This window comes from Anastrepha obliqua, chromosome 4 (genome assembly GCF_027943255.1).
Source record: "Anastrepha obliqua isolate idAnaObli1 chromosome 4, idAnaObli1_1.0, whole genome shotgun sequence".
NCBI classification, from domain to species: Eukaryota; Metazoa; Arthropoda; class Insecta; order Diptera; family Tephritidae; genus Anastrepha; species Anastrepha obliqua.
Genome location: NC_072895.1, coordinates 46,596,875 through 46,623,555, shown reverse-complemented (window position 1 = coordinate 46,623,555; position 26,681 = coordinate 46,596,875). Strand labels below are relative to the sequence as shown.

The 26,681-nt window shown below is 41.9% G+C and overlaps 2 protein-coding genes across 3 annotated transcripts in view; one reads left to right on the top strand and one right to left on the bottom strand.

The window, feature by feature from the left end:
• Positions 1–26,681, top strand: part of LOC129243487 (high affinity cAMP-specific and IBMX-insensitive 3',5'-cyclic phosphodiesterase 8) — a 421,728-nt gene that overhangs the window by 200,847 nt on the left and 194,200 nt on the right. For both annotated transcript variants that reach the window (XM_054880534.1, XM_054880535.1), the window contains one exon: positions 12,896–13,840. In XM_054880534.1, coding sequence (XP_054736509.1) covers positions 13,493–13,840 — 348 coding nt within the window. In that variant the 5' untranslated portion in view covers positions 12,896–13,492. The remainder of the gene's footprint in view (positions 1–12,895; positions 13,841–26,681) is intronic.
• On the bottom strand, positions 5,935–7,026 carry LOC129244118 (uncharacterized; the record flags this gene model as incomplete). The annotated part of the gene is made up of 1 exon (XM_054881733.1): positions 5,935–7,026. A coding segment is annotated over exon 1 (1,032 nt), but the record flags the coding sequence as incomplete, so codon positions are not given.

Here is a 26,681-nt window from a genome sequence, read left to right as displayed (position 1 = left end):
TCCGGTCGGACATATTAGCATCTTGAAGCAGATCTCCCCTTTCTTCTCTGTTCTTCGCACTGATCTCTCCATCCGCAAACTGTGCTTTGAGGGCTGTGCTAGGGCTATCTTTCCGAGCAAGTAAGACTGGAAGGAGGGGAGAGTCGGCACGGATATAGGTACCTCTGTTTTCACTGACGGATCCAAAATGGAGTATGTAGGGGAAGCGGGGGTTTACTCTAAATCAGCCAGCATTTCGGTCCCCTTTAAACTGCCGAAAACAAGCAACGTTTTCCAAGCAGGGAGACATTAATATTTTTTGAAGGTAAGGAGGAACTCAAACGTCTCGAACGTGCAGGAAACGTTTCCCTTATCTGGGTTCCTGGGGAAGGAAATGAAATTTCCGATGAGATTGCCAGAAAGTGGTTAGCAGAACTGGTTCCAGCTGTCCCCTTCTCAGACATCGGTGGCCGTCGTTAAAGGGAAACTACACAATTTCTTTCTAGAAAAATCGCAAGACAGATGGAGGTCTGTCTCATCGTTCGCTATTTCGAAAACACTATGGTCCCAATACGATAGAAATAGAACGCTTAAGGTGATGAGAATCCCCCACCATTCAATTTCCAAACTCATTGCGGTGTTCACTGGTCACTGGGTGATCGGTACTCATGCTTGGAGAAGCTTGGAATTCCGTACAACCCTTATTGCAGAAGCTGTGGGGATCCTGCAGAGAAAGAGACTGTTCAACATTTTCTCTGCAAATGTCCGGCTCTGGCGGTTAGGCGCTTGAGATTCCTAAGCGTGCCCTTTGGGGATGACTTGAAGAAATTCTCCAGCCTAGATCCCTTTTCTCTCCTCCACTACATCAACAGCACTGGATGGCTGTAGACGGTTTTTTCTTTTACTCTTTTCACAGGCGTTGGTCCACATTATGGTGTCAAAATCGCACGTATATAAGTGCTATTTGAAGTTTACCTGGGGTACTCTTGCCAACTTACCTACCTACCTACCATACAAAACATTTTAAATTTTCCACGAATACTTGGGCCATGGGCCTGAAAGAGTTATTATTGCCCTAACAACTACAAATTTGAACTCCAATGATTTTTTCTCATATACATTTACTAAATTGCATGTCTGATTTTTTCTCATACACATTTCGATGCAAAATTGTAAACACACCTCAACGTTTTTCTAAACTATAGCTCATTCTACAACAAAAGCAGGTTAGGTGGTTAGGTTAGGTTAGTATGGTTGCCCCGGGAGTGGGCACACTTGGACGAAGAGAAATTCGTCCTTTGTGATACCATTGTCAAGGAAGTGAGGAGAGGGGAAGGACCGATGAGGTGCAGGGAGAGGGCGGGGAGAGGTGGTGATGGGAAGGTTAGGAGCGTGCGGATTATGAACGATGACTATGTTTGCGTCAACCGCTTAATGCTGCTGATGAAACTCATCAGATTTTTAATGTCAGCGCCAGCTATCTCAGCAGGCGTGGCAAAGAAGTAAGACCCAAGATGCTTGAATCTTAGCCCCGCCAGGGCAGGGCAGCTAAGGAGAAGGTGCTGAGATGATTCCACCTCATCCTCCATACATCCAGCACAGAAAGGACTCGAGACGATTCCAAGTCTCACAGCATGCATTCCTCGCGCATTGTGTCCTGTGAGAGAACCCACTAGATTGGAGAGCTGATATTTTGTCAGCCTCAGAAGCTCACCCGAGCGCCTTCGGTCCACACGTGGCCAGAAGGATTTCGCAACTTTGCACGTTTGTGCATTTTCCCAGCGCTCGCTGAGTTTGCGCGATGCCCATCTTTCCAGGAGCAGACCGCAGGTAGTCAGGGGGATTCCAATTTTCTCCCTCCGCGGGGAAATCACCTCACATGTCCCTTGTCTAGCCAGCTCATCCGCCTCACAGTTTCCCGCAATGTCGCTGTGACCGGGAACCCAGATGAGGCTGATGTCAAAGAATTCGGACGCAGTCGAAAGTGAGGTCAAGCATTCCTTGACCAATTCCGAATGCACCGTCATAGACCCGAGGGCCCTTATTGCCGCTTGGCTATCGGAGTAAATATTTACCTTCTTGACTGTTAGTACACATTTGAGCAGCCAATCAGCTGCCTCCTTGATTGCGGCTACCTCTGCCTCGAACACACTGTAGTGGTCTGGTAGCCTGAATTTAAGTCTGATGGGGAGCCCTTCGCAAAAGACTCCTCCGCCAACCTTTCCTTCCAACTTCGATCCATCCGTGAACAGGTTCACCAGGCCCTGCCCCCAAGTGTAGCCCCCCGTCCACTCTTCCCTTGACGGGATGTGAGTGGTGAATGTTCCGGTCGGACTAAATGAGGGTATACACTGGTCTGTTGACAGAGGGATGAACTCAAAGTTTCTGAGGATGCTTGAGTGCCCATAAGGGAGATTGAGCTTATAGCTCCAGCCCCTCAGTCTGATTGCGGTACGTGTTGCGGCAGTTCTGCCTGCGATATCTACAGGTACCACATTTAACATTGCGTTGAGCGCCAGAGTAGGAGTCGTTCGAAGCGCCCCACTGATTCCAATGAGTGCCGACCTCTGAACTCTTTCCAGCTTCTTCACCAATGTCGTCTTCTCTAGTGAGTTCCACCAGACTATGACTCCATATAACAAGATAGGCTTTACAATGGTATTATACAGCCAGAAAATAACTCGAGGCGAGAGGCCCCATCTTTTGCCAATTGCGCCCTTGCACCCATACAAGGCGATTGTTGCCTTCCTCACCCTTTCCTCAATATTGGGCTTCCATGTAAGCTTGCTGTCAAGGATAATACCAAGGTACTTCACTTTGTCAGAAAGCATCAGAGGAGCGCCCCCTATTGAGGGAAGTTGAGCTCTGGGTATTTTATATTTCCTCGTAAATAGGACGAGCTCCGTCTTAAGAGGATTCACCGACAGGCCACAATCCGTTGCCCATCTAACAACTGCATTCAGATATCCCTGCATCAAGTTGTACAGAGTATCCAAAAATTTTCCTCTAACAATTAGTGCCACGTCATCCGCGTAGGCAATTACCCTGCAGCCTCCCTTCACCAGCTCCTCCAACAGATCATTTAGCACAACCACCCAGAGGAATGGTGAGAGAACCCCACCTTGCGGAGTGCCTCTACTCACCTGCCGGTGGATGGAGATACCGCCCCACTCTGCCGTGACAGTTCTGTCGCTAAGCATTTTGTGGATAAGTCTTATAAGGTCGGTTTCGACCCCTAGTTTACCTAGAGACCTGGTAATTGCCTCCGGAAGGACGTTGTTAAAAGCCCCCTCGATGTCGAGGAAGGCGCCTACCGCAAACTCCTTCTGAAGAAGAGATTCTTCGATTTCTTCCACGATTGTATGTAGGGCAGATTCCACCGATCTACCCTTGCAATAAGCATGTTGAGTATGCGACAGTCGGCCCCGAGGAATTTCGCTTCTTATGTGCAGGTCAATCAGTCTCTCAAGGGTTTTCAGTAAGAAAGATGAGAGACTAATTGGTCTGAAGTCCTTAGGGGAGACGTGCGAGCTCTTTCCTGCCTTGGGTATAAAGACAACCCTCACGGCCCTCCATGATCTTGGTATGTAGCCCCTGGCTACGCAGCTCGCATAGATGGGGCTCAACCAACGGCATGATACCTCCACAGATTTCTGTAGTTGGGCAGGAATGATGCCGTCAGGACCAGGAGACTTGAAGGGCTTAAAGGAGTCAATGGCCCAAGCCAGGCGACGCTTATCCAGCAACCAGCCCCGGTCCGGAATGCAAGTTGAAGTGCTCTCCAGGCCGGTGCTGCTAGGTGCTGGGCTCGTCGGAAAATGGGCGTCGAGAAGTAACTTCAGTGACTCCTCGCCGCTCATCGCCCAACGCCCCGATTCGTCTCTTAGGTACCCCAAGGGAGCGGAACTCTTCGTGAGTACTCGTCTAAACCTGGAGGACTCATGGCAGCCCTCTACGCTTTCGCAGAAGCTTCTCCAGGAGTCCTTCTTAGCCTTTCTAATTTCGGACTTGTATATTCCTAGCCCTGCTTTATACAGCTCCCATCCCGAGGGAGACCTAATTCTTTTAGCCCTGTTAAAAAGGCGGTGGATGGAGATACCGCCCCACTCTGCCGTGACAGTTCTGTCGCTAAGCATTTTGTGGATAAGTCTTATAAGGTCGGTTTCGACCCCTAGTTTACCTAGAGACCTGGTAATTGCCTCCGGAAGGACGTTGTTAAAAGCCCCCTCGATGTCGAGGAAGGCGCCTACCGCAAACTCCTTCTGAAGAAGAGATTCTTCGATTTCTTCCACGATTGTATGTAGGGCAGATTCCACCGATCTACCCTTGCAATAAGCATGTTGAGTATGCGACAGTCGGCCCCGAGGAATTTCGCTTCTTATGTGCAGGTCAATCAGTCTCTCAAGGGTTTTCAGTAAGAAAGATGAGAGACTAATTGGTCTGAAGTCCTTAGGGGAGACGTGCGAGCTCTTTCCTGCCTTGGGTATAAAGACAACCCTCACGGCCCTCCATGATCTTGGTATGTAGCCCCTGGCTACGCAGCTCGCATAGATGGGGCTCAACCAACGGCATGATACCTCCACAGATTTCTGTAGTTGGGCAGGAATGATGCCGTCAGGACCAGGAGACTTGAAGGGCTTAAAGGAGTCAATGGCCCAAGCCAGGCGACGCTTATCCAGCAACCAGCCCCGGTCCGGAATGCAAGTTGAAGTGCTCTCCAGGCCGGTGCTGCTAGGTGCTGGGCTCGTCGGAAAATGGGCGTCGAGAAGTAACTTCAGTGACTCCTCGCCGCTCATCGCCCAACGCCCCGATTCGTCTCTTAGGTACCCCAAGGGAGCGGAACTCTTCGTGAGTACTCGTCTAAACCTGGAGGACTCATGGCAGCCCTCTACGCTTTCGCAGAAGCTTCTCCAGGAGTCCTTCTTAGCATTTCTAATTTCGGACTTGTATATTCCTAGCCCTGCTTTATACAGCTCCCATCCCGAGGGAGACCTAATTCTTTTAGCCCTGTTAAAAAGGCGTCTGCATGAGGCCCTAAGCTCAGATAGCTCCGTTGTCCACCAGGGCGGTTTTTCCTTCCTGGGAAAAACTGTTATTGGACAAGAAGTTTCCAGGGCCGTGTTGCAAGCTGAGGTGAAAGTTTCCACCAGTTCGTCGATCGTTTCTTCCGATAGATCTAGATTTCCTCCCGGTGCCTTGGGGAGTAAGCTCAGCAAATTTCTATAATATGCATCCCAGTCCGTCCTCCTCAGGTTCCTGTAGGGGGATCTTATTGGACGAGTTTGAGTGAGAGAGAACTGAATGTACCTATGGTCCGAGAAGGAATGAGTGTTTAGCACCCTCCAATCAGAGATTTGGTTTATCAGTGAGGAAGAAGCCAGAGTAAGGTCAAGCACCTCTTCTCTGGCTGCGGTAATAAAAGTGGGGTCCTTACCCCTGTTACATATAAACAAGTCCTCGTTTAAAATATAATCAAAAAGTGACTCACCTCGTGCATTGATGTTAGAACTTCCCCAGCAGGTGTGATGGGAGTTCGCGTCAGTGCCTATGATAACGCCGATTTTCCTGCGTTTTGCTTCAGCCAGGGTTTCCCTAAGCAGCGCCGGAGGTGGTTCCACCTCGTCATCGTGTGCCATATATACGGACATCAGCCATAGCTTTCCAGCCGGGCCCTCCAGACTCACCGTCACAATGTCTTCATTGCTGAAATTAGGCAAAATAAATGCGTTAAGTTCCCTCCTGATGAGTATACAGGATCTTGGTTTACCTGTCCTGCTATACGCCACCAGTTTGTAGCTTTTCGTCCTGAGCCCAGAAATGCCGTTGCTGCTCAGCCACGGCTCCTGAATCAGGACTATATCAGCTCCACCTTGCTCAAGGTGGATAAGTAGGTTGGCGGACGCCGCCTTAGAGTGTTGAAGATTTATCTGAAGAATATTCATCCTCCAGGATCCTCTCCATCACCTCCAGGACGGCGTCCTCGCTCTCCGAGGCCAGAAGCCTCTCCTCCTCCGCCCTGTCGAAGAACGACCCGATGCTTATGACGGACCCCGGTAAAGAGCGGACGTCATAAGCATTGTCACCCTCCGACGTGACGGAATCTACCTCCATGTCCACAGGAGCTTCCTCTACTGTGGGCCTTGCTTCTCCCAGCACTTCCGGATGTGCGGGGGCATCTCCTCTGGCATCGGTATGGTAGACCTTAAGGACTACCTTCTCGAAGCCATAGTTGATGATCCCCTTTGCTTCAGCAAGAGGACTGAGAGACTCTGCATTCAGCAGAATCAGCGCTTGCCGATAGGATCCCTCAGTCTTCTCCACCTTAACCACCCTCCAGTTGTGCGTGGGAAGTTTGGGGTTACAGTAGCGGAGGATTTCCTCCATCTCCTTCGAAGCAGAGGGTTCGGAGGGGAGCCAGACACGTGCCCGCGGACGCACAGGTAGATCCCTTCTGTCCACTACCTTCAGCTTGGCTCCCTCCCATACCTCTCCCACCAAGGCTACTGCCGCCCTATACATCAAAGCTGACCGTTCGTCAGCGCAGACGATTCTCTTGTAGGAACCGTAGTGCCATCCGGCACTTTCACAGCTTGGAGGTGGTCCAGGGTTTTCCCTCACCACCTTCATGAATACGGCAGAGATGGCGGACGCTACCCTCTTCCACTCCTCCCTAGAGATAGCGCCGTCTTCTCTACCGCTGTCCATCACCCCGAGAATGATGGAGCCCGCCTGCTTAGCGACTTCGCTAAACGATTTTGGTGGGCCACCACCAATCTTGGGTCTCTTCTCTTTGGAGACGTCCTCCTCCTGGGAGCGTTGCCTTTTTACTCCCGAGCCCGGGTGTGGAGCGCTCGCTTCCACTCCCTTTCCGCTGCCCTCCTCTGCTCCTCTGACCACCTTCCTGGCCCACTCGAGCGTCTGAGAATGCCTCTCAGATAACTGAGGGTCATTCTGGCCACCGTAGCGCTCCAGGATCCTGGTAGCCATACGAAGGTCAGAGAAGGACCGCTTACTCTGGCCAGGCTGCCGTTTAGGCTTAACGGGGGGTCCTCGAAGAGATACCCCCGAAGTCCCCGGAAAACTAGGTGAAAGCCCTTTGCTGGTGCTGGCTACCCCATCCAGCGCCACTGCTCCAGGAGTCGCAGACGGTTCCGTCTGTGATCCGCTACCTATTAAAGGTGGGTTCCCACCTTTAACCCCCGAATTTGTGGAGAAAGTCGGTTCCGACTTTCCCCCGGTGTCCCCCTTGGTCACTGCCCTACTCGTCGGTTCCGACGACTTACCCCCACTAGAGACTACCCCCCGGGGCGCAGGTTTTTTGGGAGGTGATTTCCCTCCTCCAGTCCTGAGAGAGGTGGTTTTGGGGTTCGGTTCCGAACTCCCGCTACCCCCTGAAGTTTTCTGCAGGGTTATTGTGTTGTTGTTGTTTGTTGTTGTTGTGTTTGTGTTTTTTTTATTGTTATTGTTCATTGTTGTTGTTGTTGGGTCCCCACTCGAAGCCGCTATCCAAACCCGTAGTGTGTAGTCGTCCTTAAATGGTCCCATGGTTGTCTGTGCCATAGCAGGGAGGCCATGCGAGGGTTGACGCATGTCCTTATGGGGCATGCGTTCAGAGCCAGACCGGACACAAAGACGGGAGTCGTCTCAACCGCACCTACACCGCCAACCCAATGGCTACGGATTTGGAACGTACTCCGAGGCCTGCCAGGGTTTTAACGGGACGGGGGCAGTCACGTCATTAGCCCATCAGCCATTTCTGCTGAGTTTCACCTCAGCATACTCAGGTAACAGAATGCCGCGACTACCAGCACAGGGGTCAGAAAATGTCGAAAAAAGTAGTGAAAAGAATTTGTCCAAATCCGAAAAAGCGAGGGGGGGTCGTCATCGTTCAGGAGGCCGTTGAGGCCGCAGATCATTTAGCGCTACCCAGGGTGCACCACGCGGAGGCGATCTGCCCTACACAACAAAAGCAAAAAACAAAAAAAAAATAGTGGAACACAAATTTTTCAAATTTTTTTCCAATTTTTATCAAAACTAACCAGACTTCTTAAAATAATTCTGGTTACGCAGTTTTAAAGCTCATTGAATTTTAAATTAACGAAGAGCAATTTTCAACTGACTACAAATTACTGTCGATTTTTGGCATTTTTTGTTGACGATGCTAGGCGTCTTCTTCTATGTAAAAAAGTTCGATCATGTAATTTTGTGTTATTCTTTTTTACGCTAACAAATAAGTTGCTTTATTTGCTTTAACTTTTGCTCATTTATTTTGTTCACTCGACTTTTAGGTTATTTTATTTTCTTCAATATATGATTTTCTTTTGACCATTATATTATTTGGCGCTACAAAAATGCAGGCGCTTTTTAGGACTTCTTTTTTAGATTTCATACTCGAGATCGCAAGAACTGAGTGGTTTTATGAAAATAAAATCTTTATCAAATTTCTAGTATGTTTTATGAATTTGTTTTAAGATTCTAGGAAGTTTTAAAAGTATTCCATGCGCTTTATCTAGATTCTACCTAATTTTTAGAGGACTTCGTGAGTTTTTAGAATTTTCTTGAAGACTTCTATGAAATTTTAAGAAAATATGTATTGATATGGAAAGATAATTCAACTTTTTCTGTGAAGTTTAACATTCAATAGGTGCTTCTATGAAAGCTCTACAAATGTCTGTGAGGTACTAAAAAGTACTTCAATCATTCCTCAGTCCAACCAATAATTATAAAATTCCTAAGAAGTTCTAACAAAGTTTTTAAGCTTTTTTATAGTGGTGCTCAAGTATTTTTTTAGTTTAAACAGAAAGTTGCAAGCCTAAAAAATCTAGAAAACTGGTGTAATAACTCCGGTATAAATGGAGAATGAAAACTACCTGGCACATAGTATGCTGATAAGAAGATCTGCCTTCTCTATTCTGTTAGTGTTTATATCCCAAATATCAGTCGTTGGGATCTAAAATGGAAGAGGAGAAAATGGCGCTCACATATTTGGGCCGAATTTCCAAAATTCGATTACTTTGTACCAGTTTTCAAATGCTGATCCAGGCTATATAAATTTGCGATAGAGAATACCTGCAAAGAGGCATAACGACAGCCCAGGGTCCATTCAAGTCCTCAAAGATGGAATTCGTGAGGCTATCGAGGACAAAGAGCAGCAACTTTTCAATTCGGTTATGGAAAATTTCATGAACAGGATATTGTCCCGTAAGAATGGTCATTTGCCTAATGTTAGTTTCCACTATTAACAGCATACATTACTCTCATATGAAATAAACATCCGATCATTTATATTTATTAAAAAATAGCATTTTTCTTTGAATATCAAAATAACACCTCTTATTGGAAAACTCTTTAAAACCGTGCCAGTACTTAGCTTTTTCAAAAATAGAAAATTCGATAAGTCAAGTATTTTTTACAAAACCTAGAAAATAACTGCGCGGTTCCATGCCGATCATCCAAGTATTTTGGATGTCTTCATTAATTCTCCAAAAAATTTGTGTATTTGTGGGCTTAAGGGTAAACTGAATAACTTCTGAAAAAAATATTAGACACTTTCTGAGCTTCATTAAATGTGGGAAATTTTTTCAGCGACTTTTTCCGGTTCCTTTTAAAATTTCTTTAAAAACTTTTTTTAATTGTTTTGCTAATTTTTTATTACCAGCTGAGACTGAATAAATATTGAAAAAAAAAATAATAATAACTTTGGGATTTATTTAAATATTTAATATTATTAAATATTTGATCGAGTTTTTTCGGTTCTTTTTAACCACTTAAAAACTTTTTTTTCGTTTTTACAACCCAATATATGTTTTAAAAAAATTTTTTTCGGGAATAAAATTACATTTTCTTTTCTAAATTTTCTTTACAAATGTTTCTTTTAAAATTTTTGGAAAACACAACCTCTTAAATGGACAGATACCTGTAAAATTTCGAAACAAAAAAAAATTTTTTTATAAAATGTTAAGATAATCTTTTAAGAATATGTCAAAAAATTTTTAGAACGTTAATTTAAGTATTTCTTATATTATACATCGTCAACCGTGGCGACTATATTCTTTGCGTTCGAGCGCTGGGAGAGGTATACGAGGTGTGTTCAAAATTTATCGCGAGTTTTGAATTTTCGCAGGTTAAGTATATTCGAATTTCGATTTTTTTGTGGCGATGTGTTGGTACTCATGTCTCTCACTCATGCTGAAGAGTTCGGCCATTTTAAATGTTCGGTTAACTGTTGGCAGCTGCTTTGCTTGCTCGTGCTTCGGCTCATCTTCGATTTTTACCTATTCAAAAAGATGGATCAAATTTTTTGTGAAAAACAAAATTTAGTGCGCGGATGCATTCCGAATATTGACTGTGTCATACGGAGAAGCTACTGTGGACCAAAGCAACTTTTATCGGTGGTACAAAATGTTCTCAGAAGGCCGAAAAGATGTGAACGACGAAAAGCGTGCAGGACGCCCGAGCACTTCAACAACAGACGAAAAAATTGATGAAGTGAAGAAAATGGTATAGGCACATCGTCAAACCACCGTTGGAAAAGTTGCTGAGGACCTAAACATATCGATAGGCTCATGCCATTCGATTTTTTTCAATGATTTGGGCATGAGACGGGTCGCCGCAAAATTCGTACCAAAACTGCTCAATTTCGACCAAAAGCAGCATCGCATGAACATTGCAAATGAGATATTGACTCTGTCCGTAACGATCCAAATTTGCTCTAGATGATCCTAACTGGTGCCGAATCGTGGATTTATAGTTATGACGTGGAAACCAAAGCTTAATCATCTCAATGGAAGCTGCCGCACGAACCAAGACGGAAAGAAGCACGCCAAGTTCGGTCGAATGTAAAAGTTTTGCTTACCGTTTTCTTCGATTGCAGGGGCGTTGTGCATCATGAGTTCTTGCCACAAGGTAAAACGGTCAATAAGTAATGTTACCTGCAAGTTATGCGCAATTGCGCAAAGCACATCGCCAGAATCGCCCGGATTTGTGGAAGAACAAAAATTGGCTCTTGCATGCCGGTAACGTCTCTGCTCACATATCGTTGCTTCTGCGCGACTTTTTGGCCGAAAACAACACACTAATGATGCCGGCGGCCGCCGTAGCCGAATGGGTTGGTGCGTGATTACCATTCGGAATTCACAGAGAGAACGTAGGTTCGAATCTCGGTGAACACCAAAATTAAGAAAAACATTTTTCTAATAACGGTCGCCCCTCAGCAGGCAATGGCAAAACTCCGAGTGTATTTCTGCTATGAAAAAGCTCCTCATAAAAAATAACAGCCGTTCGGAGTCAGCTTGAAGCTGAGGTCCCTCCATTTGTGCAACAACATCAAGATGCACACCACAAATAGGAGGAGGAGCTCGGCCAAACACCCAATTATATATTTATATAATGATGCCAAACTGAAGAGGCCCATGAAAGGGCGACGCTACTCTACGATTGATGGGATAAAGATGGCATCGAAGGAGGAGCTGAACAAGATAAAAAAAATGATTTTTTGTAGTACTTCGAAGATTGGAAAAAACGTTGGTATAAGTAAATAATATCTTATGATATTTATGAATAAATAAATAGTTTTTGAAAAAACACAAAATTCGCGATACTTTTTGAACACTCCTCGTAGTTATGTATTCAAACTTTAGACTTGTTTTTTCTCAAAACTATATTCTTCGAATTGGCGTACACGATAGTTTGAAAAGTTATAGACCGATCTCCCTGAAATTTTGCACACATCGTTTTTATGATATTACTTTCTATGTGAATTTACAAGTTTTCGAAAATTTTTCGGAAACATAATTTTTTCGAAGCAAAAAGAGTTAGTAAGAAAATTCGCCCCAAAATTCTCTTTTTTTTTGAAGCATTTTATTTCGCGAATTTTTTTCCCCCTCATTTTTTTTAATTCATATAGAAATTAGGACATAGATAAACAGGTTTTTGGTTTCTTGTATTCAGGCCACTGACGCCGATGCTACAATGCCCACCGATTGAGAAGCCCCGCTGCGACCTTCCTGGAAGAATTAAGTATACATCCGCCATTTTAAATGATTAAAATAAAAAAAAATGGTAATATTTTAGTGTATGAATAGACTGTATGCCAATTTTGAAAAAAATATATTGACTTCTTCATTTTAAATAATTTTAATGAAAATAGAGTCAGTAATCCCTGCAAGCTTCATAGTGGGACTTGCACAACATTTCGAGTTAGATTATTGTACGTACAGCAAATAAATCAAATATATTACTTTATTACGGATAAAAAATTGTGAGACTTTGATGAAAGCTTTAAGAATATTTTTAAAATTGCACAAAGTTTGAAACTCGGCTTTATATGATTCTTGTAAGAAAATAACTATATTTTCATAAAATATTGTTAAAATTAAGAGAAAAACCAATATTGGGTTAAAACTTGTAAATAATATCCTGTGATGTAGTTCTTTAACGCAGTGATTAGGTATGGAATTCTAGCTTAGAACAGGATTTTTCTATGAAATGTAGCAAAAGCGAGTGAATTGGTAAAAGTTTGCATGCACATTCACTATTGTCCACCACATTGAAAATCTCTGAGTTTATTGGAACAATCGAAGGGTTTGCCACCTTAATGTTCATACATATCTGATGCTTGGCTGACACTAAACATTTATTTTAAAATTTTTTACTTTTCCTGCAAAAGTACATTTAAATACTCCTATACATATGCATGTATGTGTGTGCATATTATTCCCATAAGCTCCATTAAGCTTATTGTCCTTTTGGACCTTACTTGCCTCTGGCCACACAACCATTACCACTCCTGTTGCGGTGGTCAACAAACCGCAAGTCAACCACAACCATGCAAACAATAAACTGCAATCATTTACATTTCCGCAATGACAAACTCAAATAATAATGGATTTTTTCCTATTTTTTTATTTTATTGCAGTTCAACAACGGCAACAGTCAGCAGTCAAGCGCAAACCAACAAAGCAGAGAATATGCAGTGGAAAACCACGAAAGCATACCGAATTGAATGAATGGTTTACGAGAAAAATTTAAATTGAAAAGGGAAACAGGCGTTGGAAAGAGATAGTGGAAAAAGGTAGTAGAAAAAAGTAATAAAATACTAGCAAAAAAAAACAAAAAAAAAGGATTTGAGAGAGGTATGATATGCCTGGTGCGTGGTCACGAATTTTAAGAAAAAATATAAGCATCGCTGCTGTTCACCACTATAAAAAATATGCCGCAACTAATTTGACTGATTAATTTGTAAGCAAAAGAAGAAAGGAACGCACATGAACATTTCAAAAGACGCCAAAATAAATATGTTTGCATGCATGCAATTCATACACAAAATTGGTTCTTAATTAATCAATGCAGCAGAGGAGTAAATGCTGCATATCGCAAACGCCCGCGCGCACACTGACAAATAGCGTAAAGTGCAACTGAAATAGACGACGCACTAAGAAGAGCGGTTAATTGGCATCCGCTGCACTTCCATTTGACTTTGTCATTGCACCAGTTCTTGGAGAGCTTAACAAAAATGGGCTGCTCACCGAGCACTTTGATGTCATCCACTAGTCACGATGACGATGAGACGCATGCAGCAGTAGACACACAGCTGAGCGGTGCTGGCACTGCTCTTGCTGCAGCTGGAGATAGTGGCGGCGGAGGTGGCGAGAAGGAAAGTAGTCTGTTCTTTTGCATAAAGTTGCGCCGTTCACGTCCGTTGCGTCGGTGTAGTCAACAGAATGGCGGCGGTGATGGCAGTGCGGGGAGTGGTGGAACCGGTAGCGCCATCAACGCTGACGATCTACTCGGCCATGGTACTATGTGTAATCAGGCATTACTCAATCCATCGCAGACCAAGAACGAGGCGGACTATGACAAGGTGAGTAAAAATTTCACAAATTTTTAAAAATGTCTGGTAACTATCGGTATTTAAGTAACAAGTGAAAAAGTGAAAATTGGACCTCCGGATATGAAAAATTTTTGAATTAAGTTGAATTGCGGGTTCGGTTATAATATAACATTTTATTTTCTTTCCATTGCAAAATGTCCAACTTTGGAACCCCAAAAGTTTTCTGTTGGCTTCAAAAGCAGACAGGTGACAGCCCTTGTTTCCATGGCTATACTTTATATCATTTTCCAAGTAAAAAATATATTATATACAACACTGAACGCTCTGTACTATAAATTTTATATGAGAAAAGAAATTAGCCAACCCTAGGCCCTCGAATTTCTTACTGGAGCGACCTGCCCAATAAGATACTGAAACGAACTGATGACATTTTCACTTCAAGTGCTTAGATCTTATGAAGTATGGAAAGTCTTCTACTTGCAAAGGTGGCGTCTGACAAAACAAAAATAAAACACCGCATGTACAATACGGCTCAATTGAGTGTTCTTTGGTTCCGTGACGAGCATCGTTGCTTTGGGTATAACGTCGACTCTGCTAGAGGTGTGTACATTCCGGACGAAAAGAAGCAAGCCGATCATCAAAGATTATTGCAATATACTGGTGATTTGAAGATGTATATGTGAGGTCTCGATCGCTCAATCGATCTCGATAGTTGACATTCGTTTGAAGCGTAAATATCCTTTTTTATCTGCCGTAAAAAATGTCTACGTTCGTCCCGAAAAACAGCATTTGCGGGGAGTCATGCTTCCTTATTACCTTTTAAAGAAAAGTGCAGCTGAAACGTGTCGTATATTGATCAATATTTGTGGTAATCACGCACCACGTCGCTTCCAAACTGGCAATTTCGACGTAAGTGATAAAGATCGCAAAGGGGCACCGAAAAAACTCAAAGATACTCAACTACAACAATTATTGGATGCAGACGCATGTCGAACCCTTGATGATATGTCAAAAGAGTTTTATGTTGACAGATCAACTGTCGGCAAACGTTTGCACGCGATGGGAATGGTCCGGGAAACAGGTAACTGGGTACCGCATCTATTGAAGGAGAGAGATATATACAGACGTTTAGCGGCGTATGAGATGCTTCTTGAATGGCAGAAGAGTAAAAGTTTTCTGCATCGCACCGTCACTCGCGATGAAAAAATGGATCTATTATGATATCCCTAAGCGACGAAAATGTTGGAGCCTGCCAGATGAACCTGGTCCATCGACAACGAAAAAAAAATATTCATGCTTCAAAGGTTATGTTGTGCATCTGGTGGGATCAGAAGGGTGTCATCTATTAAGAACTCCTTAAATCATCTGAAACCATCACTGACTATCGTTACCGACTGCAGCTAATGCGTTCGAATCAAGCTCTTAAAGAAAAGCGGCCGGAATGGGACAGTAGACATGACAAACTGATTTTACTGCATGACAACGCCAGGCCACACGATGTTGCCCCACCCGCCGTATTCCCCAGACATTGCACCCCATTGGAGAGTGGTTCACTTCTTACGAGAGCATCGCAAACTGGCTTAATGAATAGATCAAGTCGAAATAACACCCATTTTTTGTCAGAGGAATCCCTATGCTGCCTGAGAGATGGAGTAAAGTTATAACTTTAAAATGCACATACCCGTACTTCACATAATATCAAGTATTATTCAATTGTTTAAATAATTCGTAACTTAATCTAAGAAAGGACAGAAATTTAATGTGGTTAGACATGCTAATTGCTGGCGTATGCCGATGATATTGACATCATCGGCTTTAACAACCATGCTGTTAGTTCTGGCTTCATCCAAACTGGATAAAGAGGCAAAGCTAATGGGTCTGGTGGTGAACGAGGACAAAACGAAGTACCTCCTGTCTTCAAACAAAAACTCGTCGCACTCGCGTATCGGCACCCACGTCACTGTTGACCGTTATAATTTTGCGGTTGTAAAAGACTTCGTTTATTTAGGAACCACCATTAACACCGATAACAATGTCAGCCTTGGAATCCAACGAGGAATCTCTCTTGCCAACAAGTGCTACTTTAGGCTGAGTAGGAAACTGAGTAGTAAAATCCTCTCTCGACGAACAAAACTAACACTCTACAAGACTCTCATCATGCCCGTCCTGACGTATGGCGCAGAAGCTTGGACGATGACAACATCCGATGAAGCGACGTTTGGGGTGTTCGAGAGAAAGATTCTGCGTAAGAGTTTTGGACCTTTGTACGTTGGCAACGGCGAATATCGCAGACGATGGAACGATGAGCTGTATGAGCTTTACGACGACATAGACATGGAGCAGCGAGTAAAGAACCAACGACTTTGTTGACTGGGTCATGTCATCCGAATGGTCACAAACGCTCAGACTCTGAAAGTATTCGATTCGGTGCCAGCTGGTGGTAGCAGAGGAAGAGGAAGACCTCCTCTGCGTTGGAAAGATCAGGTGGAGAAGGACTTGGCTTCACTTGGTGTGTCCAATTGGCGTCGGTTAGCACGAGAAAGAAACGACTGGGGCGCTTTGCTAAACTCGGCCAAAATCGCGTAAGCGGTTATCGAGCGAATTAAGAAGAAGAGTCATGCTAAGCCACATGGTAAGTTGGGCTTATTTTGAAACAGCTACAAAACCACTGTCTTATATTTTTCCACGATTTTTGCTTTACTAAGAACAGTAAACATTCTGGTTATTCGTCGAATATAAATTCTTTCAAGTAGTTGCCTAGGCTGGCTTATCCTCTCAAACTCTATTTCTGGCGAAATCCCTATTTATTTAAGTGCCTGATTACTAATGACTAATGACTAGAAACTAATGCCTATCACAATGTATACATTTTCAGACCCACCACTTTATTGCCAACTGCACAAAAACGCAAAATATTTATGATTATTTGTTCTGCAGTAGGAAAATGTCATTTGTTTCCTAAGAAGACAACTGACCTACTTTTCACCAGAAGCTTCGGTTAACTCAGTTATTGTTGAGTGCTTACCAACATTCAATGTGATTTTATATTTCCGGCCCATTGCATTCTACCCACATGACAGCTGTTGTCCTGTTTTAGTAACTTTCCACATTTGCAACACACTTTCAGCTAACAAGTTTCATATAAATACTTTCAAGAATTACTTGACACGTATCGCTTTTGTTTGCTGCTAATCAAAGATTTAAAATTTTCCTTCCATTCTCTTTCAACCGGAGTGACGTATATTGTGATGGCTGAAATACTAAATACACATTTTATATTGAAAGACCGCTGAAGTAAAGTTAAACAAACAACAAGAAAAATGTGTCCCTACTTCGACTTCCTGGCAGAGTATAACTAATACCCATAGAAATTGTGAGATGCGCATTGACAGTTTGAAAATTATGTCTTCTTTTGTATAACCACAATTGATGGGTATCAACTGTCAAATACAGAAATAGACATGCATACGCTTAAAAAAGTGCGACAGTTATATATGTGTATGTGTATACATACAGGTATATCACACACACTCGTGACGTTTTAAATTGACACCTTCAGCTTAAATCTACCCTCACTTTCCCGTAACATTCCAGCTGCATTTATTAAATCAATTTTATACACCTCCGGAGGGTCGAGTGGATCATCATGTCTTCTGAGGACATGGCGAATGGATTGGTTGTTTGGTATTGGGTAGCTATAAATTTTGTTGCACGTGTAAGAGGCATTGAGTGCTGGTGCGGGTACTGAGATGGGCGGCGAAAGCAACAAGTGCGGTTTTGCCATTACTCTATAGACACAATTTTTTTAATAGACAAATATTTTGATGTATGAGAAGCCTACCATTCAATACCTATTTTTCAATGATTTTTGCTTTAATAAAATGAAAGACTTAGCTGGCAACTACATCCGATGGTTGGTCTTGGTCACTACCAAAATGTTGCCTCAATCGCCTCTGCATTGACCGCATTGACCCCATATAGAAAGATCAAGGGCGATCAGACCGTCGTAGATTTTATCTTTTCAACGTAAATGAGGACGTCCTTTTCTGCGAGTCCCACCATTACATTTCGAAAATAGCGCCTTCATTGCTAGAGCGTTATTGTCCATTCGCTCAACGTGACGTAGCCAGCGCAGCTGCTGAATTTTAAATCGCTTCACTACGTCGATGTCGGCGTACAGTTCGTGGTTCCATCTTATTCGGTATGCATCATTAACGTAAATTAGACCATAGATCTTGCGAAAACTCCTAAAAACCCCCGTTGGTGTTCGTCAATGTCCAGGACTCACCGCCGTATAGTAAGACCGGGAGGATTAGTGATTGACAGACCTTTGATTTCCTGCGTCGAGAGAGCGATCTGAGAGTTGGCTGGCGGTACTAATGCTGGATCCTTGGTACACAAATTCCTTGACTACGCCGAACTCGTAATTATCAATCGCTACCCATTGTCCAATACTTCTTCTTCTTAATTGGCGCGATAACCGATTACGCGATTTTGGCCGAGTTTAAAAAAGCGCGCCAGTCGTTTCTTTCTCGTGCTAACCGGCGCAAGTTGGACACAGCGAGTGAAGCCAAGTGCTTCTCCACCTGATCTTGCCAACGCAGAGGAGGCCATTCTCTTCCTCTGCTACCACCAACTGGTATCGCATCGAATACTGGAGGATGGTTCCATATGTATGAGTGGGGAAAGTTACTGATTGCCATTCACTTGAGAGTAGCCAGGACGATTCTTCTGCATATAAAGCAGCTGACAACGTCCGGGATTAGCCCAAGTATCCCAAGAACACCCGTTCGGGAGTAAGGCAACGTGAGAAGGCGCAGCATCCTAGGATAGCTGGTTAGGCGCTGGGTTTGGGACCCGCCACTTAAAAATCCTTCCCAATGAAATGATGTACAAAGCCTCGGTTAAGAACTTCCTATACTGATGGCGATCCCTGCAAATGAACTGAGGATTGTCCAATACGCGTAAACTTTTTGTTTGTTGACACAAGATACTTTATCTTGCCGTGGTTTACCGCAGGAGACTGGAGAAAGTTGCACTGGCTGCCCACTGACTAATGCCAACAATGTCGATATCATCAGCGTAAGCGAGCATCAATTTTATACACTTTTATAAAAATGGTACCGGAGATGTCGATATAGGCGACGCGCATAATTTTCTCCATCATCAGCGGCACCCTTTGATTACCTCAAAGAAGCCTTTATAAAAATTGATAAAGCGGCAAGAATAATGGGACTATGACTAAATGCATTCAAGACGAAGGCAATGGTGTCCATACTTCAAAAACAAGCAGTACAGAACATGGGCCAAAGTCTTAAAATAGGTCCATACATTTTCGAAATTGTGGAGAAATTCTAATATCTCGGTGTTGAAATCGGCAATAAAAACAACATAACGATTGAAATAGATGAAAGAGACTGAGACTGAGACTGCTACTTTGAGATACAACTATACCTCGTCCCATTATTGGAAGACCAGCAAAAGTAAGAATTTATCGTACTCTTATTGTCCTAGTGCTTATTAATGATAGAGAAACTTGAACACTAAGCAAGGCCGATGAGCAAAAACTTTACGTTTTTGAGCGTAAAATCTTACGAAAAACGTTATTTGGAGAATACAATTCCGAAAATGTTTTTAGGTTCGAATTCTTATAGTGCGGAAAAGTTGCACTGTTAGACTAATAAAGTGTGTGCCAAATTTCAGCCCAATCGAACGATATCTTCTGTCGCCAGCAGAGGCCTTCAAATATTGAAATTTCAGTTGATGTTCTGAAAAATTTTAGGGAGGGCGAACGACGCAATATTTTTTATTTTTCGCTTGTCATTTGTAAACTTCATTAGTATACATTTCATCATGGAACGCTACACACTTGAGCAACGCGTTGAAGTTATTCAGGCTTATTATGAAAAAGGGCGTTCAAATCAAAATGCATACGGCGCACTTCATCTTCACTGAGGACGCACATTTTCACCTCAGTGGATTCGTCAATAAGCAGAATTTCCGCATGTACGCACAAAGAGTGACTGTTTGGTGCGGTTTACATGCCGGCGGCGTAATTGGCCCATATTTTTTCGTTGACGAGAACGATCGCCACGTTACTATGAATGGAAATCGATACCGCGACATGATAAACGATTATTTTTGGCCGCAATTGAATGGTATGGACTTAGACGACATGTGGTTTCAACAGGACGGGGCCACAAGCCACACAGCACACGCTACAATGGATTTGTTGAAGAGTAAGTTCGATGAGCGCATTATTTCCAGAAATGGACCGGTCGAATGGCCGCCGCGCTCGTATGATTTGACGCCTCTGGACTATTTTCTTTGGGGTTATGTGATATCATTGGTCTACAGTAACAAACCGGCGACGATTTGTGAGCTCAGAGCCAATATTGAACGCGAAATTGCTGGAATTTCGGCCGATCTATGCAAAAGAGTGGTCGAAAATTGGGTTCAACGATTGGATTTCGTAAAACGTGCACGCGGTGGTCATGCAAAAGAAATCGAATTTCATACTTATAATAAAACTCGATAATAAAAAAAAATAAGTTAAAAAAATCAAACCGTTTGTGTTTTATTAAAAAAAATAAGTTGAAGCGCTCTTACTGAAAAACGCTTTACCTATACACTCATGTATGTATGTATTCCGAACTTTTAACAATCATAGGATATATGTATATTTATTATCTTGTACAAATAATTGGCATTCAAACAAAATTATAGTACCAGAGACCTTCCTGAGCACCAGTTGTCAATTTTTAATTAAATAGCTCTTGCGTGTATTTGATTTTTCGTTGGCCTTGTGATTACTGTTTCTGAAAATAAAAGCGATTTGCAAATTCTGAAAATATTTAGGCTTAAGGCATACACTGTACGAGTACCAACGTTATATGCCTTGCACTCTTCTTCCTCTTCCGTTTGCCCTTTTCCTTTTCATTTCGTAATAAAAGCTTTTATTTTCCTCAATTCAGCTTTGTGACGTTTTGTTACAACACCTGCTCATTCATCTGCAGTTCCAAAACTTTGTTATACATATATGCACGCAGATACAATACATATATACATATATACATATGTATGTATCTGTTTATGTGCACAAATATATGTAAAGTTCTGAAAGCTTACCCAGTCTAAATAAGTGTGTGGCATGCGTTTGAGTGGGAGTGTTTGATTGTTTTAAAATATTTCCATAGAACGACATTTGCGACAACTGCTGTTTTCTGTCTTTCAGCCCCTTTGAAAGCTGCCATGGATATGACCACTACGGAAAGGCCACAATGGGAGAGTTTTTGTTAAGTTCTTTATCGCTGTGGTATAAAAGTTGTGCCATGTAATATGAAATGGTAATATTTGAGTATTGCATTAGGTCACATGTCACTGGCTTATAATGCTCGTTTAAAACTTTGTATACTGGCTTATTGCGTGAATAAGTACAGCATAGTCATAATAGTTTTATGTGCCAATATGAATGTAAGTTTGTATATAAAATTTGTCCGTAGGGAATACTTAGCTTTTCGGCGTAATAGGAACTTATGGGTAAGACTCCGTCAGAAAATATGAGATTTGCAAGTGGTCTTTCGATTTCTTTGAAACTTTGGGAAATATTAGTTCTAGGTAAGATACATTCAAGCCTAAAAGGATTTTGAAAAATTTTCAAAATTGAGTCATCTACGCCATGTTGAATATCGGGACCGTGTTTTTTCAAAAATCAATATTTCTTGAACCGGTGGATGGATTTCAATGCAATTTACAGACAATATAGAAACAAATAAGTAGTTTAAATTAGTATTATGTAAAAAAAAAATTTCGAAATTTTGACCAAAAAAAAGTCTAAAAATTTTTTTGAATCAATTTTTAGTTGATTTGGCCACTTTTTTAGATTTTCTGTTATACACGTAACGATTCCTTATGATTTAACCTTTATTTTGAAAAAAAAAATTTTATGGTGTCTATAATAGTTCTCGAGATATTGCGATTTTAGTGGAAGCGAACACCGTGAATTTCGCGAACACCGTGAATTTCGCGGTTACGCAGCGCAGGAGTAGAAAAACGCGCACAGACCTGCAGCAGTCTGCTCCAGTCACTTCATACAGGAACACATAACGCAGCGCGAACCGTGCGTGCGTACGCGAAAGTGCGTGCGCGCTTCCACTAAAATCGCAATATCTCGAGAACTATTATAGACACCATAAAATTTTTTTTTTCAAAATAAAGGTTAAATCATAAGGAATCGTTACGTGTATAACAGAAAATCTAAAAAAGTGGCCAAATCAACTAAAAATTGATTCAAAAAAATTTTTTGACTTTTTTTTGGTCAAAATTTCGAAATTTTTTTTTTACATAATACTAATTTAAACTACTTATTTGTTTCTATATTGTCTGTAAATTGCATTGAAATCCATCCACCGGTTCAAGAAATATTGATTTTTGAAAAAACACGGTCCCGATATTCAACATGGCGTAGATGACTCAATTTTGAAAATTTTTCAAAATCCTTTTAGGCTTGAATGTATCTTACCTAGAACTAATATTTCCCAAAGTTTCAAAGAAATCGAAAGGCCACTTGCAAATCTCATATTTTCTGACGGAGTCTTACCCTTATCCAAGTTTGCGCTATTATATTTGGCATTTTGAAAGCCTCCTTCATACAAGGTGTAGCCAGCGACTGTCTGATGCTTTGATAAAACAGAGCTATGAAAGAGAAAGCCTCAAGCATCCTCAAAGAGCAGTTAGAAGTAGACTTTCAGTACTAATTCTTGCAATGGAACACACACATGAGACACTGAAGGAATAGAGCACGCGAAAAAAATTTGACTTTGAAAAGAAAATGTGACTTTTAATAATTTCATAAGCTACATACAGTTCGTGACAAGTAATATCACATCAATATTTATACAGATTTTGAATGCTCTTCGTTTTTTTCGAGTGGGCATTATTTATTTCTATAAAAGTATAGCTTTTAGAGGTTCAGCAACTACCTGATTTATGCAGTACAGGTACGCTAAGAACGACTCTAACGGTGGACCTCGAATACACACTCGATTTATCACCGATGCAAAACTAAAAGCCATAAACGAACTCTCATAAAGGACCTATGGACATAGACTATATGGACTTGGGCACCAAACGCAATGCATTTAACTTTTATTCGGATGATTTTAAAATGCCTAGCGGAGTAGATGCTGGGATATACTGTGCAGAGTAAGACCTAAGAAAGTCGTATAAGCTTCCAGACTAATGTCTTTACATATACAATCGGGCAGCCATTAAAGCAATTACATCGTTTAATAAAGGGTGGTTAAATTTCAAGGGCGGATGTTAAATCTGAACCACACCTAAACATCTAGCCTTTTTCTGCATTGCATTTGACAGTTTTCAATTTCAGACTAATTCAATTTGAACCATGGAAAGATACATAATCGAGCAACGCGTTAAAGTTATTCAGGCTTATTATGAAAACGGGCGTTAAAGTCAAAATGCATATCGCGCACTTCGCGATTTTTTCGGTCAATTTAATCGTCCGAATGTGCGTACAATCGGAAAAATTGTGCAAAAGTTTGAGCAAACCGGGTCTGTAGGAAATGTAGAAATACCAGTGCATGCTCGTACAGCTCGTACTGCAGAAAATATTACTGCTGTTCGCGATAGTGTGGTTGAAGAGCCGTCCACCTCAACTTATCGTCGTGCCCAAAAATTGCACCTCTCACGCTCGTCGTTGATGAACATTATGCATAAACACTTGCATTTATATGCTTACAAGGTGCAATTGACTCAAGAACTAAAGTCTCTTGACCATTTCAAGCGTCGTCAATGGTCAGAATGGTGGCAGGAAATGGCAATCATCTTCAGTGATGAGCCACATTCTCACCTCAGTGGATTCGTCAATAAGCAGAATTGCCGCATTTGGGCGAATGATAATCCAAGAATGATTGCCGAAAAACCAATGCACCCACAAAGAGTGACTGTTTTGTGCCGAATAATCTCACGTCGCGGTGATGTCAATTGGCCGCCAAGATCATGTGATTAGACACCGTGGGACTTTTTTTTTTTTGAGTTTATATGAAAGAAAAGGTGTACGACGATAAGCCAGCAACAATTCAAGAGCTAAAGGATGAGATAATTCGGCACATTAACGACATAGAACCTCAATTATGCCTCAGCGTCATCGGACCAATTTGGACCATCGGATGGAGGTGTGCCGCCGAGGCCGCGGCGGCTATTTGGCCGATATTTTGTTCCATACGTAATTGAGCTATACCAATATTATCACAATAAAGAAAAATTATAATAATTTCCTAAAAACATTGTATTTTATTCAAAATCTACACCGGCCCTTGACACTTAACCACCCTTTATAACACGTCCAAGATCATTTTTAAGAGCAAAGAGGTAGTAGAAAAACTGGCAGCGAATTGTAAACTTTATTTCCATTTGGCTCCAGGCGATAAGTGCATTGCAGGGAACGAGACAGTAGACGACATAGCGACTAACGAGGCAACTCTATCTTTCGATATTGCTAACGAAATGCAAAAGTCAACGTGAACATTACACAACGAACTAGACGAAAACGTGAGCAGGACAGGATGGGAGAGCTTGTCTACTTGCAAGAATGCTAAGGTCAAGACAATCACAGTCTTGCTCCATTTATACTATCATTAGCACATAGAGATTACAGAACTTTGATAGGCGGGCTAAGGGGGTATAGGCCAGTAGCAGCGTATGCTTTCAAAATAGGAATCTCGGACTGCGAGGAATGCAGGAAATGTAGGGAAGAAATTGGAGAGCATTTTTTTTGAGGATGTTCTGAGTTATTCAAAACACGCTCAAAATATTTAGGACATATTGGAAGATGGGTTGGAAATGTCTTCTGAAATTCGCAAAAGAAACAGGCACCATGCGAGTGCACTATTTCGAAACGCATAACTAATGAACTGCATCAGGTATCGCTATGCACCGAATCGGTCTATGCGGGACTGCAAGTTAACAAATCGACCGTAGGTTATTATCGAACAAACCATATATTTATATACATCCAAGTTTCAAACTCCATTAAGTAATTAAAAATAGTCCACAAACTTTTCATTCAATTCCACGGTTTTCAGCTAGCATTTCTAGAAAGATGTTTGATATGCAGATTTATGTTCCATTAAATATTAGTATAAAAAATGCAAGTTTGAGTGATTCACGATTCTCGTATAATCTACAATTTTTCCCTTCGTGGTGTTGCGCATTTTCTCCATTGGCAATATTTGTCGGAATTTAAATTTGGATTGTTGCGATAACGTAAAACCGATCGTCGAGGGGATGAAGGCTAGACATATTTTGGTGTGCCTGGAGATCTTTGGCTACTTGAAATAAATTATTAAAAAATTATTATTTCTGTAAATGTCAACGTAATCATGCCTCAGCCACCACAGTACTAACCAGACCCCCCCGCGATTTTTTTTATGTATTTCTAAAACCAAAAATATCAATGTCAACCACAATAAAGCAAGACATATCATAGTTGACGAGTGGTCGGTGGAATTTGTCGAAAGCTTTTGCCACCTCAGCTCCACTATCACGGCAGACGGCGGAGCAGATAAAGATGTCAACTGCAGGCTAAACAAAGCAAGGGCGGCGTTCGGGCAAATGCCTACAGTATCGGCGTGTTCGCAAATCTCCAGACGCTCTAAACTGCAAATATTCAGCTCATGCGTGAAGTTCGTATTGTTGTACAGAAGTGAACCATGGTTGGTCTCTAACACCACCAAACAGAGTCTACAATAAATATTTTGTCAACAAATGGCTCCGCATCATCTGTAGAATATTCTAGCCGAACACCATCACCAACGACGTGTTGTAGAGATCAACATATGAGAAACCCATCCTATGGCAAATAAATCAAATGCAAAAAGTGGCCATGGATAGGCCACTCGCTTAGCACAGCACCAGACAGCATCTCGACAATGGCTCTGGAGCGGAAGGTAATCAGCCAAAGAATACTTAGAGCAGGTTGTTGCGCAAAAACGAAAGCCCAGGACAGTGTACGATGGAATAGTCTTGTCGAGGCCTTATGCTCCTGAGCGAAATAATAAAAAAAATTTATTGTCGAACAAAACCCAAATTTCAAAAGATTTCGACTTGGAACGTAATGTGGAATTTTGATGCAAGCTTCCGGAAAAACGGCGGCAATTCAATATGTGTGCCTACTTTAAAAGTGAAAAAAAATAAAAAATAAAAAATTGTACTTAGATATTTATGTATAGGTAATAAAATATTCTAATTGATTTTCGAATAAAAATTTTACCTTTATAGTAAAGACTGATATCCTTCGATTTGATTTTGAAACACAGAAACTCATACAATAACCGTAAATCAAGACTGCCAAAGGTAAATGCGTTAAGCAAAAGAAAGTAGATTAAAAGAAAAATTACGAAAATCACCCAGCCAGCGCCGTATGAATGAGAGCAACGTCAAAACTTTTCACATTAGGCGCCTGAATGCATGCAATGTTTTAGTTACTCATGCCACTGTTATTCTTGTTTTGTTTATTTTACTCATTGTGTGTGTGCGATGAATTCTTTTCACACATGCATACGCATGTAAAAGTTAATGTAGTCAATTGTGCAGTTACTGTGATTTTTCCCTCGTTTCCAAGGTTTTCTTTTAGTCTATGATACTTTCCCTTTATGTGTGTGGTGAGTCAGTTATCCATGTTATGCATTCATAAAGTTTCGCACAGCTTGAGATTAAAATGAAATGTTGCATTTTTGTTTCAACGCAAATGTAAATTGAAAGCGTATTATGATGCTCACATAGAGTGCGATTGGCTGGTATGCTTTGGATTCCTTTATTCTGTTTAAGTTTAAACAAAACAATAATGTTG